Source organism: Dromaius novaehollandiae, chromosome W (genome assembly GCF_036370855.1).
Source record: "Dromaius novaehollandiae isolate bDroNov1 chromosome W, bDroNov1.hap1, whole genome shotgun sequence".
Classification (NCBI taxonomy): Eukaryota; Metazoa; Chordata; class Aves; order Casuariiformes; family Dromaiidae; genus Dromaius; species Dromaius novaehollandiae.
Window position 1 is genome coordinate 70,025,780 of NC_088130.1, and position 12,496 is coordinate 70,038,275.

The window sequence follows — 12,496 nt, forward strand, 5'->3', positions numbered from 1 at the left end:
CGACTCCCACAAGGCCGCGCGGCCGCCGCTGCGCTCGCGCGCCGCCATTTTGGGGAGCGGCGCGCTGCCTTCAAACCGCTGCGCGGCAAGTCTGGGCGAGCGGCTCTTGTGGGGCGGCGGCGGGAGCCAGGGCGGCGATGGCGGTAGTGGGAGGAGCTGTGCACCTTTGTACCTTCGTGGGGCTGTGCCCCTTCGAGTGTCCCCATCCTCCCCCCGCCGTCCCTCCTTGTGAGGGAAATGGCGGCGGGGGGGCTGTGGGGCGTCTGCCGCGGCCGGGCCTCGGCGGGCTGCTGTGGTGACTAACGGCCGCCCTGTGCCCCGGGGCCCAGCTCGGCTTCTCGGCTGTCCGAGGGGGCCTCTTCGGCGGTAGGCGCAGCGGGGAGGGGGCCGCGGCTGCTGAGGTTTCAGTGTCCGGGTAGTTACGTCATAGCTTGTTATTAAAACCTGCGTTGATTGAGAGTGTTTGCCCTCATTCCTTTTTTTGCGTCCTTTGCCCTTTGTACAGCTGAATCATATGAATCCTTATGCTGTGTTTGCACAGTGATCCTCGTGTGCGTGTGATGCTGCTGTGATAAAATTAGTTATCTTTCTTCCTTGTTACATCATGTCTCTTCTTCAGCATCTTGATGGATTATTTCCAGGCAGGGGATTTTACTTACAGGAAGGAAATGAACTACCAAGCTTCTCTCAGTGGCCTTGAAAACCCTGACTGAAGCACTCGAAACTAGTCTGCACTTAAAACTCTTCAGTTTACAATTTACGGGATTACAAAGCCAACTTGTGCTGGCCTGACTGTTAATTGCACAAATAGAGCAATTTTAAGTGCCCCTATGCGTCAACGTCCCATGTAAGCCACGCATGCATCCTGTAAAAGTCTTTGATATGTGTTCCTATCTAAAATACCTGCAAAAATAATGGCTTCCTAGTCTGTTATACTCAACTAGCCGTTTTCTGTAGTGTCTATGCTTTTTTTGCTTACTTCTACTTTTGCGCTTGAACACTAGTGTTTTGTGTTCGTTCTGAAATCAAACATTACGATATTCTGGCATATTTTTTCCTGAATTTGCTGACAGATGTCTGCAGTTCTGAATGTGAAATGCCATTCCTGCAAAAACGGAGTAATGAGGTTCCTCTTGCACTGACAAGGAGCTAGATTTTCTTGCTCTTCTGTTATATTTTTTGCCACCGCTAGAGTGTCAGTGTGTAAGAAGAGCCTCCTTAGTGTTATCTTTTTTCTAGAGGCTGCATTTTCTGCCTTTTACTTTTCCAGTGGTGACAAGTGTGTGTGACAAACTTACTGAAAAGCAGCAAGCTGAGTGGCTAAATAGTAATTTTTAGGAAAATAATAAATCTTGCATAAAAATAAAAATCATAGATACTCTGCAGTTTATGAGAAGGAAATTCAGTGAGGCTGATAACTTACATTTTTGTTTCTTTTTTCCATTTAGACTGCTTAAAAGGATGAGTGGAGATTCTAACAGAGATCTGGATAAAAACTATGGCAAGCTTCATTAAAAAATTCAGTGTCAGCTCTCCTGACTCAACAGTATCTTCCCTTCTAGCAAGCTACAGCATTGACAACAGTAATCCATACTCAAACAGTGTGATTCACTACAAGGACAAGCTTTACAGCTCTGCATCTGAGGCTCTGGAGGCATATATTGAAGATTTTGATCTAAGTCTCATGTCTTCAGAAATAAGCACTGGAAAAATCTGCATAAGTCAAAGCACTCCCAAACATACTGAGTTTTCAAAACATCGTACCAAAGAAAGATATGGTATGTCTTCTACAAATATGTCTTTTAATAAGGTCTGGTGTTTGCTATTTATCTTCTTTTTGTTGCTGATGGTATTGCAATTCCTTGACTCGTATCAGCTGAGTTTTAGTTAAGAAGTATTTCCTGCACAATTGGTTGCAAGAATATGTGGCATAGTAAATGGTGTTTGGTCATGGCTAGCAATATTTGTCATTCTCTGTGATTCTTTTTTGTAAGTACTTAGTGGATTGGTGAAAGATACAGAGCTTGTGACCACACTAATATGCATATATGCACACTTATATGCAATGACATATTCCAGAGTATGGAACAGAAAATGTGTTTTCTGTATGTGAATATATGCTAAAAATAATGTAAATCATGGCTTAAACTTGAGTCTTGACAAAAATCCCAGTTCCTTTGCCAGAGTAAGTAACACTCAAATCTAATTAATGGAAAGAATTCCCTTAAATCCTGCTTTGTCTTCAGGAATTAGAACAAAATTTGCTCCTTGTTTTTTGTTTTATATTGAGCGTACTTTTGGGTCTGAAGTCTAAAGTAACTGGGCCTAGGAGCAAACTTAAGTAGGTTTGAATTTGCTTTTACAATTATTACTTGGTTTGAATCACTGGATGTTTAATTAACTATTTAACCTTGTATAAGAAGATTGAGAGTAGATAACTGTACCTGAGCTAGTTTATACTGCAAATGCTTTGTCCATTACATCTAAAATAGCAGTGCCCTTAGTACAGAGAAATTTCATACCTGAAAAAGTACACTTGCCAAAGTTGCCTTGACAGGGACAGTTTTGATAACATACTTGTATTATTCAGGGTTGGGTTTTTTTTCCTCTTCTTTAGCCTATTATCTTCCTCTAGCTTCACACCTTTTTCTTCTTCCTCTCATCAACAGAGCTATCCAAAGAATGATTTTGTAATATAAATCATCCTCTAATTAAGTTTGACTGATAATCCGAAGAAAAATAAGCGTTCTGATTATGACTGAGAAACAATTCTGTAAAAGACGTCATCTTTTCATACATTACACCGAAGGTTATCTTATTCTTTCCTGAAGTCTCATTAGCTTCATTCCTATGTTAGCTAGCTGCATGTATATTTTGTATATTATGGAAGTCTGTTGTATACAGATTTCTCTTTGTGATATTCAAGTGAAAGTGAGCAAAAATAACTTCCAGTTAATAGCTGAGAAAAACCTATTTTTGTGAATCAAAGCGTATTCACTATAAAAATAAGAATTCGATGCTATAATTCTTCCCTGAAAGCCATCCAAGTCTAATCTTATATAGTACGTAAGTTTCTGCAGGATCATGAAATGAGTCTATAGGCCCATTAGATGGCTAATTGCCTTACACGTTATTGCTTTTAGTTGTCTTTTTCTGTAGTAAATCTGCTGCATTTAGATATGTGAAAAGTCATTTCTAACTTTACTGTATGGAGGAAGTATCACTACTAAGACTAAAATATTAGGGACATATTTGCAAAACACACAGTTCTGAATGTGTCACTAAAAATAGATTGTAGGATGTTGGGGTTTTTTTCTCCATAATGGTTTTCACCATAACCCAGCAGTACTGAAGCTGTCAAAAGTTCTTGTGAGGAGCTGTCATATGACTGTAGAACTCCACATGTATTTATTGTCCGACATAAATCATACTGTTACATGACTGCATTTGCTAGAAATTTGCTTTTTCTTCGATATTCATCATTAGAATGTTAGCTAAGTTGCCAGTCGAAGGACAATTATAAAACTACAAATCAAATTGATAAACGTCTAATTAACCTTAAAAAGTTTATTTATCTTGTAACAGTAATTAGATATACATTAAAGGCAAAGTAATCAGTTGTACAGATTACCTTTGTGCTTAAAACCAAGGTTTCAAAAAAGTGGTCTAATATTCCACTTTAGGAAAAGCACTTTTTTGTTCACGATAGATCAGAGAGGTTTATCTCAGGAAGTGGGTTTCCTAATTGCAGGTAGACAATTCAGGTTTTCCAAATATGCATGTGATTATAAGAAGAAAATATAGGAGGGCTCTTGGGGAGTGGGTAGCTTGAAGATACTTGAGTTGTTGATTTTTTTAAATGACAGTTATATTTATAGCTGTATCAGGATCAGATAAAGGGATAGACATTGAGCATTTAAAATAAGATTAAGGTGAAGTACAAATACAGTAAGAATAGAATATATTAAAAACTTTAAACTTTGAGTACTATAAAAGGAGGGGTAAGTTTCAGCTGGTAAGTATTTTTCATGATTCTGATTAGAAACAGAACCACTCTTGCAAGAACTGGAATTCAGTACACTCAGGTAAATAACGCACTCAGATCTTAAATTGTTACTTCATTTTAGATCTTATGAATGTATTATTTTGGTATGCTTGAAGTTTAGCAATTCCTGTAAAATGTCTTCATTTTTCAGTGTTCGAGGATTTCGATGAGCATGCAGGATTAGGTTCTATTGCTTCACCCTGCAGAAGGAGGACTGAGTGTGACCTGGACTTGATTAGTCTCACGACAGATGACCTATTAACATTTCCAGCAGATGGATCTCGGCCCTTTGTCCAGCGCAGTCATTTTAAATCAAGGCATCAAAGTAGTGAATGGAATAGGTGGTCACTTAAAAAGTCTACTTTCTACCCGTACCAAACCTCATCGCTTCATATTGAAAAGGATTTCTGTCTTCAAGAGAATGACAAATCTGTTGCTAATCAGAAGCTACACAAAAACTTCAGCAAAAAGAAGCACAGCGTAGGTACATCTCATAGGTACAATTCTGTCTCTTCTAAAGAAAATCCAAGAGCCTTGTCTTTTGAAGAGAACTCTAGTGCTTTTCCTGTTAAGAATTACCCAAGATGGCTTACTAGTGGGAAGTCTAACTTAAGTGTCTCAGGGATAAGTAGTATTCCAAATTTTCACTACCCAATCTGGCTTGGCAGTCATAACCTTTTTTCTGATTCAGCTAGTGAAAGTGATGGTCAAACTTTTAATATACGACGTGAAGCTTCCTCTTCACAAACTTCTAAGATCCTGAAAATGAGACAGTCCATGGATAAAGACAATTCTGATTTTTTTTTTGAACATAATGGTTGCCTGGATCTAACAGGTGACAACGAAGTAGCAGAAAGTTGCAACTATGACAGTCCAGACTCATGCTTCCAATTTGTTGACTCCTTTTCAAGACACACAAAACGGCCATTCAGAGGTAACTATATTTCACAAAATTCATTTTTGAATTTTTGAGGATATGTGTACATAAATTAAAGAGGTGTTCATTTTTTAAATCACAGCACTACCTATGTTAGTTGGACTGCCCTGGACAGTAGATTTGTTTACTCCCATCTTTGACAAATGATTAAAAGCACTTACTAGCAGCTGGCCAAATTAAACAGCTGCTATACTTCAAGTTTTCCTATATAAATTAATACTTAAGCATTCCTTTACAGCAAAGAATATTTATTACAGTAGCATATTTAGCACCTTACTGTAAGATAATGACAATAATTCCAAATATTTTAATAGAATTTCAAGCACTAAAGTTAATTATACAAAGTGTAGACTTGGAAGAGAGAGATTCCTAACATAGTGTAATATTACGTAACGTAGAGATTTACACATAGTGTAAATGAATCTGCCAAATTGCTAAGAAGTATCATTTATCATGCAGTCTTTTCCCCTATTTTACACAGTCAGCAGGAGATATTTGTAACCCATATATGTGGTTATCCAGTGCCTTCAATATATGTAAAGACTGAGAATCTCTTATGTAGCCACTCTTTGTAGTAGGCCATTGCTCTTCAGCAGCGGGCAACACTATCTTATCTTTGTATCATGAAATATTGGTTAGATTTGCTTTGATACCAGAGATTAACAACTCAAAGTGTTAATTACCTTCACTTCTCTCTAATTCTCCTCATTTAAAAATAAAAATGTATTTGTTATGCAAGCTATAACAATTGATCTCTCCCCTTTTCCCAGAAGTTATATATAAAAAGTAAGTTAAAATATTGTTTATGTTGTGAATTCAAAGTTACAAAAAGCCTGATTTGCATATATCTGTAAACACCTTACCTAGTGAGTATGCATGATGAGCTGGTTTTAATATGTGGTTATATCCTTTTTTTCACCCAGAAATTTTTATCAACTGTGAACAAGATAGATATAAAAATATATGAGAATGTCTGTCATTTTGAGTGCTTGTCTCAACCTATTTTTAAATGTGATTTTTGTATATGATTATATATATGATATGCATGTGTATGTTTGCATGATTTCTCTCCCAGGTATCTGTAAAAGCACGTATTAGAAATTTTCCTATTATTTTATATAGGTTTTAGCCAATGAATTTGCAGTATCAATATGTAGTATTTAACTTTGTTTTGTGAAATAGTCTTAATTGTATTTCCTACAGCATGAAAGCACTTTAAAAACATTAAATAATCTTGAATGCTGAATATGATATTTGTATCGAATAAGTTAGGAAAATAAATGCTTGACTGCTTTAGACACGCTTTTGTCAAGAACCTTTCAGATCCCACTTGGTACAGATGATTTACATGCCATGCTGTCATACCAAGATAAGCAAAGGAGCTGTGTTGTGGCTATAATATCTGTAAAATATTTCCAGTGCTTTGTAACTCATCTGTAGTAATTTTCTTTGAGTATTACATAAAATTGAAAGTAGTGTGGAAATAATGCCAGCTTGAAGAGGGTCAGACATATTTTATCTTTATTTTTTAGAAGACCAACTTGAGCTTATGTTGGAGGCTGAGAAATCTCTGGAGACTTCAACTGAAGATTTGTCGAATGTCCTGAAAAATGATGACAGTCCTTCTACAATAGATATACTAGAAGCAGAACGATCATGGGAAAATATTCCAGTTGCTTTGTAAGTAAATGTAGATTTTTTGAAATATTTTTCTTCATGAAAATACATAATGTATTTAGTGACTTTTGTATATAGAGTGTAAGTAACAGTGCTGTGGTATATACATAAAAGATTTATAGCTAGATTTCTGTGAAGTGCTTAACTTTTGATATTCCAAGGTCAGGAGATTCATGCACTACTTTCTCCTTTTTGCCATCTTGAGAAGAGTACTATCAGTATTACTTACTGTTGGCTTTTAATAGTGTTTCTTATATGTTATATCATTAACATACAAAGATATTACTTCAAGAGAAAAATATTTAAGGGAACTTAAATTGTTAGGTTTAATAGTTCATGAGTTTACTGGTTAGTAGTTGTGGGGTGTGTGCTTTAAAAAAGCAGTATGGCTTTGGGAAATTTTGGAACACTCCTGGGAGTGAAATTTCCATTGTTCAGGAAGTGGAAGTTCATTTTATAGATCCAAAAAATGCTAGAAATCAATACTAGAAGTTCCTATAGTTTCAGTCATTTTTGAAATGAAAGAGAAGGTGTTTGTGGTTATTTACATTGTCTATCTGTCAGTTTCCCTTTACCCAGAAGATTCTGAACCATTGGTTAATTTTAGCAATATTTAACAGATGAGTAAAAGTCTCAGAATACAACGTTCTTGCAAGATTATTTTTTCATTTGACAATAGAAGAGGTACTATTCAAGTTTCTCTTGAGAGAGAGGATAATAATCTAACCCTCTGCTAGCCACCAGAATATTCACCTAGGAGAGCACCACTGGAAATCAGGCTTTGTTAATTTCTATTTCCATGAAACTACTAGTTTTGAATTAAAATGAATAGCTTTGAGACTATAGAAGGATTAAAGGTCAGCAAAGATAAGGCAACTATTTTTCTTTGGATGTTGAATAATGCGGGAATAGCAGGTGTTAGAAAAACATGCATGTATACTAAATTATGGATGAGTTTTAAAGAAGTCCTTATATCACTTTTTTTGTTCAGTTGCTTTTTTATGGCTACCCAGGTTTTGATTATACTGGCAAAACTGGAAAAAACAGTTGTCTGGCTCTATTACAAGCACCAAAGTGCTGACGGGACTACTCAGTGCTCCACAGTGTTGCATTGAGGCAGTATATCTGGTTCCATCATAATGACTATATCCTAAAACAATTCTTTTAATTTATAAACCTGTTATTATTCCCCATTGTCGCATCCTTAATTTTTCTTTAGCAAATCACCAGTGCCTGTATGCTGTGAGGACGAGGAGAATACTCTACCATTCCCCAAGGCAGATATTGTTCATGACTTCCTAGAAGACTGTATAAATGAGAAAAATAAGGTCAGTAAAACCGAGTATTTGTTAGACCAGAAAATATTAAAAGGGAGAATGCCTGTGAATTGGTTGTCATTCTTGCTGAAATATATGAAACAGAAAGTCGAACTGCACTAATTTAGTCATATTTCAGCATGTTGAAGTCTTTCAGTTATTTAACCCTATAATCTAACCCTTGATCACAATTATGAATAAAAAACCATCCAATTATAAAATGCTTTGCTTAGTAGTGGTTTTACTTTTATGCTCCATATTTTGTTCAAATAATAATTTTCCTGCCTCAAGTAAAGGAAGAAAGGCTTTTGTTGTTCATGTATTAAATACTACTAATTCCATAGCCTTGCTGATGTCATGTAGGCTATGAGTCAAGTTCAAGAGGTAAGTTACGTAATATATTTCTTCTTATTCCTGTGGTTGCCTTGGAATTGGATCGTAGATTCAATTTACTCTCTTTGGAGTATTCATTATTTTTACTGCATTCTTTCATATTAATCACCTTCTTGGTAATCTTAATATTATTCACTCTTTCATTTTAATTATATGAGCCTTTTCTATTTCTATTATCCTTTTTCGAGATAGGGAGATGAATGCTGAACCCAGTTTTCTAGTTGAACAGGATATTATTAATTTGTGTCTTGGTACATTTCCTACGTTTTCTGCCCTATTGTCCTTGAATCTCAACTGCTCTAATATCCTCTTTCCCCCTCCTGTAGTAAACAGAGCATTATTCTTCTAACTTTTCTACTGTTGCATGTACTTCTGTTCGCCTAAGGAGTTAGCTGAAACAGAACCTAACAATATGTACGAGACAAAATATTCTGTCTGATGAACGTTGCTTCACTGTATTTCATCTTTCATCTTTCCCACTCTCTTGGTTCTGCTAGATCACTAGACATTTCTAGACCTATGCAAGTATTTTTGGATTACCCATAGATTTTGTCACCTTGAATTAATTTGCATTTGTTTTAATTATTGAATGAATAGTTACTATATAGATACTAATTACATGAATAAGACCTATGTGTATCATTAACGAAAGTTACTTGTTCTGTCAGTTACAAAATGTTAAAACGCTTTCTACCAGTGCTCTCATAGCATTACAAGGAATTGACATTGTCAGTCTTGCTGTTCTTGAATTATTTTACACAAACTAGGGCTGAGGCCTTTCTGTGATTCCTCAGATCTTCCTAAAAACATATGTATTCACAGTGACTTCACTGACCATACAGTGGCATAAATTAAGACAATCCAGTGTGGCATAGCACCATACATGTGCAATTTATAAATAGACCTTTAAAAAAAGGTAGCAGAAAACATTCATAGAAATTAGCCTTTAAATTGTTTCAGGGAAACTTCAGAAGCATTTTTTGTGTGTGTGACAACTGTCAGTGTACTGCAAAATGAACAAAATCTTTGGGGTTTGGTCTAGGAAAATACCTTTTCTGGAGGTAATCATCACGGACCAACTGAAACTTTAAAGCTAATGTTATTTAACCTTCAAGCAGTTCATGAAAGTTTAAACCAGAATAAAATTGCTGAGGAAAAGGAAGAGTTTGAAAAAGTAAGTGATCAGTTTCCTTATATTGCATCTTGTCGATATTGATGTGCTTTTTACATTTCTGAGAAATATCTTTAGTGCTTTTATGGGCAAGGATTCCAGTCAGCTTACAAAGAAGGATTCAGCAGGATTCAACTCCCTTTGAATCAGGGACATATGCTCCAGACTGCTATGCCCTAAAACCAATACCTACTTTTTGTTGTTGTTGTTGTTGCTGCTGCCATTGTAAATTGGAAGCTCTGTGCTGTGTTATGCTATAATCTGTCCTGTTTCCCCGTGGCATTTTATGGCAGGTCAGCAGCATTGATAGATGGCCTCAGCTGTGTCGCAGAAAGTAGTCTTTGTAAACCAGAAGATGGCGGCATTACAGGCAATTCAATCACATGCTGGTACACGGTAGTAGCTAGAACACTGAATGAACTGCTGTATTCTGGCTGAGTTGTCTTCTGATAATATCCCAACTAATACTAAGCTTTAAGGGACATGTAGCAATGTTTAGAAAAATCAGGCATTCTCAATTGCTCTCTTCTTGCCTACTTGAGAATCTATGAGTTTGTATTTTGTGGTCCTTGAGTTTCAAAATGATTTCATGGACTTTATTATCCCTTTATAAGGGTTTTGTAATGTTGCTTATAATGTGTTCTTAAATCATATGTACGTATGTATAAATCATATATATGGATCGAGTGGGCCAACAGAAACCTCGTGAAATTCAACAAGAGCAAATGCAAGGTCTTGCACCTGGGAAGAAAGAGCCCCTTGCAATAACACAGGCTGGGGACTGCCTGTCTGGCAAGCAGCTCTGCTGAAAAGTCCCTCATGGTCTTAATAGCTACAAGCCAAACATGAGCCAGCAGCACACCCTGGCAGCAAAGAAGGCCAACAGCATACTGGGCTATATGAATAGGAGTATCCACTTTTGGGACCCCCATTTCAAGAGAGACATCAATAAAGTGGTGGAGGGCCACCAAGATGGTCAGTGGGCTGCAGCACTTGCCTGACAATGGGAAGCTGAGGGAACTGGGCTTGTTCTGCCCGGAAAAGAGAAGGTTTGGGAGGGAACTAATAACAGCCTTCCAGTGCCTGTGAGGAGGGTATCAAGAAGACAGAGCCAGGCTCTTTACAGTGGTGTATGGCAGAAGGATGAGAGAGAGCAGGTGTAAACTGAAACAAGAGGTTCAAACTGGACATGGGAGAAATTTTTTTCCCTGTGAGGGCCATCAAGCACTGAAACAGGTTGCTCAGTGTCATTGAGCAGTCTCCATCTGTGGAGGTTTTCAGGATGTGACTGGATAAAGCCCAGAGCAACCTGACATGACCACATAGCAGCCCCTGCTCAGGGCAGGATATGTGAGCAGAGACCTTCTGAGGTCCCTCCCAAACTGAATTACTATATGATTGTACAATATAGAGTTGTTCACAATCCAATGAAAAGTGCTATAAAAATTCCAGGCTTATGGTCATATTCAGCTAGCTTTCTTTTCCTCAATTAGCAATTCTTTTTTTTTTAAGCTTTCTGAAAAAGCAGATGCTGAATTAGAACTGTGCGACAGTGAGATGATCCCTGTTACTAATTCTCTTCAGAAGTAAGTGACCATTGGTTTTCTGACTTTTCACTCAGTTTCAGAAAGTTATGCATAGAAAGAATGATAAATTAGCTGAGAGAGTTGTCATGTGATCTGAAGACTTTGTTAGAATAAACCAGTAAGGAATAATTAAAAACATGGCAGTTCATGGAGCAGAGGAATATCTAACGAATCGTTGCAGAGATTCACTCTGTTAATAAACCTTTGTATCTTCTGTATTGAAATTAAATCTGCACACCACAATAAATTGAGTATTGCTACACATAAGTGGACTTTAAAATAATCAAACATGGAGAAGTTTATAATGTGGGGTAAAATACTTTCTTTTTTTTAATTACTTGGAGAACAATAACTGATAAGAAACATAGTCCATATATGAAATCAGTGGAGTCCTAGTGAATAATTGTAAGTGAATAAAGACATAATAAGTTTAAGAAAAGGCAGAATGGGAAACAGGTTTTGATTATATAGCATATTTGCCTCAACAAATCTCAGTATTGCTGTTTAGTTCTGTACTGCAATGTTAAATAAAAGGATTCTTTTTAAATTAAAACAATACAATAACTTTTAGTATTGATAAGCTGCTTTCTGACATATTTTGCAGCATTTAACATGCTGTGTGAAATAACCCATTGCTGTAATAATTAATAGGAACTGCACGTTTGTGTGAGCACCTGCATTTGAGAAAACATATTTGAAATTTCAATTTGGAAAAGGTTTTTTTATTTTAGTCTTGGTGTATTCTATAATCTCTAAGACAAAATGAATGCAACAGTTAGACTGGGAGATGAGAACTGTATCTAACACTATTCAAACTGTTAGTAAGAAATCAGAATCTTTTTAATGTAAGTAGTTATATGTACACTGTTATGAAAGTCTTTATTTTTCCTAATCTAGGGCTTTACACCATTTGTCTCGTCTTAAAAGTCTTGTTGAAGATACCAGTAGCAAGCAGGAGCAAACCGATGATCACCAAGAAGATAAACAAGAAGAAAAAATGAGTGATCTGTGAAGCTGATATCTAGGAATCTTTTAATACTGTGTAATTTAAATAATGTGATGGACTGTCCTTTGGTCAGAATCTTTCTTGGAAGCTGTATCAGCACATGTTCTCGGAAAGTATTACTCAGTATTTCAATACCTATTCATTATTGTTCATGCATTACTTCAAAGCTTAATTATTTGTGGTTCCAGTAGGATCTAATGACATGTGATGAGAGAGATCATTTTAGGAATGTTTAAAGTAATGTGAATGCTTTCATGGAAGAAGCTCTGTGTCTTTATAAAAATAAAAACGCTAAATATTAAACTGCTTGGCCAGTTCTAGTCACCACTTAACTGCACAGATCATGAGAAACAGGGGGAGCTGAG

At 36.5% G+C, this 12,496-nt stretch overlaps 1 protein-coding gene across 8 annotated transcripts; it reads left to right on the forward strand.

Moving 5' to 3' along the window:
• Nucleotides 1-18: 18 nt before the first annotated feature.
• On the forward strand, nt 19-12,434 carry LOC112994483 (lung adenoma susceptibility protein 2). 8 transcript variants are annotated; one of them, XM_064499723.1, is made up of 9 exons: nt 19-85; nt 1,449-1,778; nt 4,197-4,529; nt 4,881-4,979; nt 6,515-6,662; nt 7,879-7,987; nt 9,411-9,542; nt 11,052-11,125; nt 12,023-12,434. In XM_064499723.1, exons 2-9 carry the CDS (start codon nt 1,499-1,501, stop codon nt 12,135-12,137), a joined length of 1,290 nt encoding a protein of 429 aa, XP_064355793.1. In that variant the 5' UTR covers nt 19-85; nt 1,449-1,498; the 3' UTR covers nt 12,138-12,434. The 8 variants fall into 8 exon arrangements, with proteins under 8 accessions (XP_064355793.1, XP_025974648.2, XP_064355794.1 ...); XM_026118863.2 differs by having other exon boundaries at nt 4,197-4,979; XM_064499724.1 differs by lacking the exon at nt 4,881-4,979.
• Nucleotides 12,435-12,496: the final 62 nt, after the last annotated feature.

Excerpts from the sequence above, each read along its gene's own strand:
- LOC112994483 (XM_026118863.2), top strand. The coding sequence starts at position 1,499 with ATGGCAAGCTTCATTAAAAAATTCAGTGTCAGCTCTCCTGACTCAACA. Across the intron at positions 4,980-6,514 it reads CACAAAACGGCCATTCAGAG|AAGACCAACTTGAGCTTATG; the intron begins GTAACTATATTT and ends TTTATTTTTTAG. Across the intron at positions 6,663-7,878 it reads GAAAATATTCCAGTTGCTTT|CAAATCACCAGTGCCTGTAT; the intron begins GTAAGTAAATGT and ends ATTTTTCTTTAG.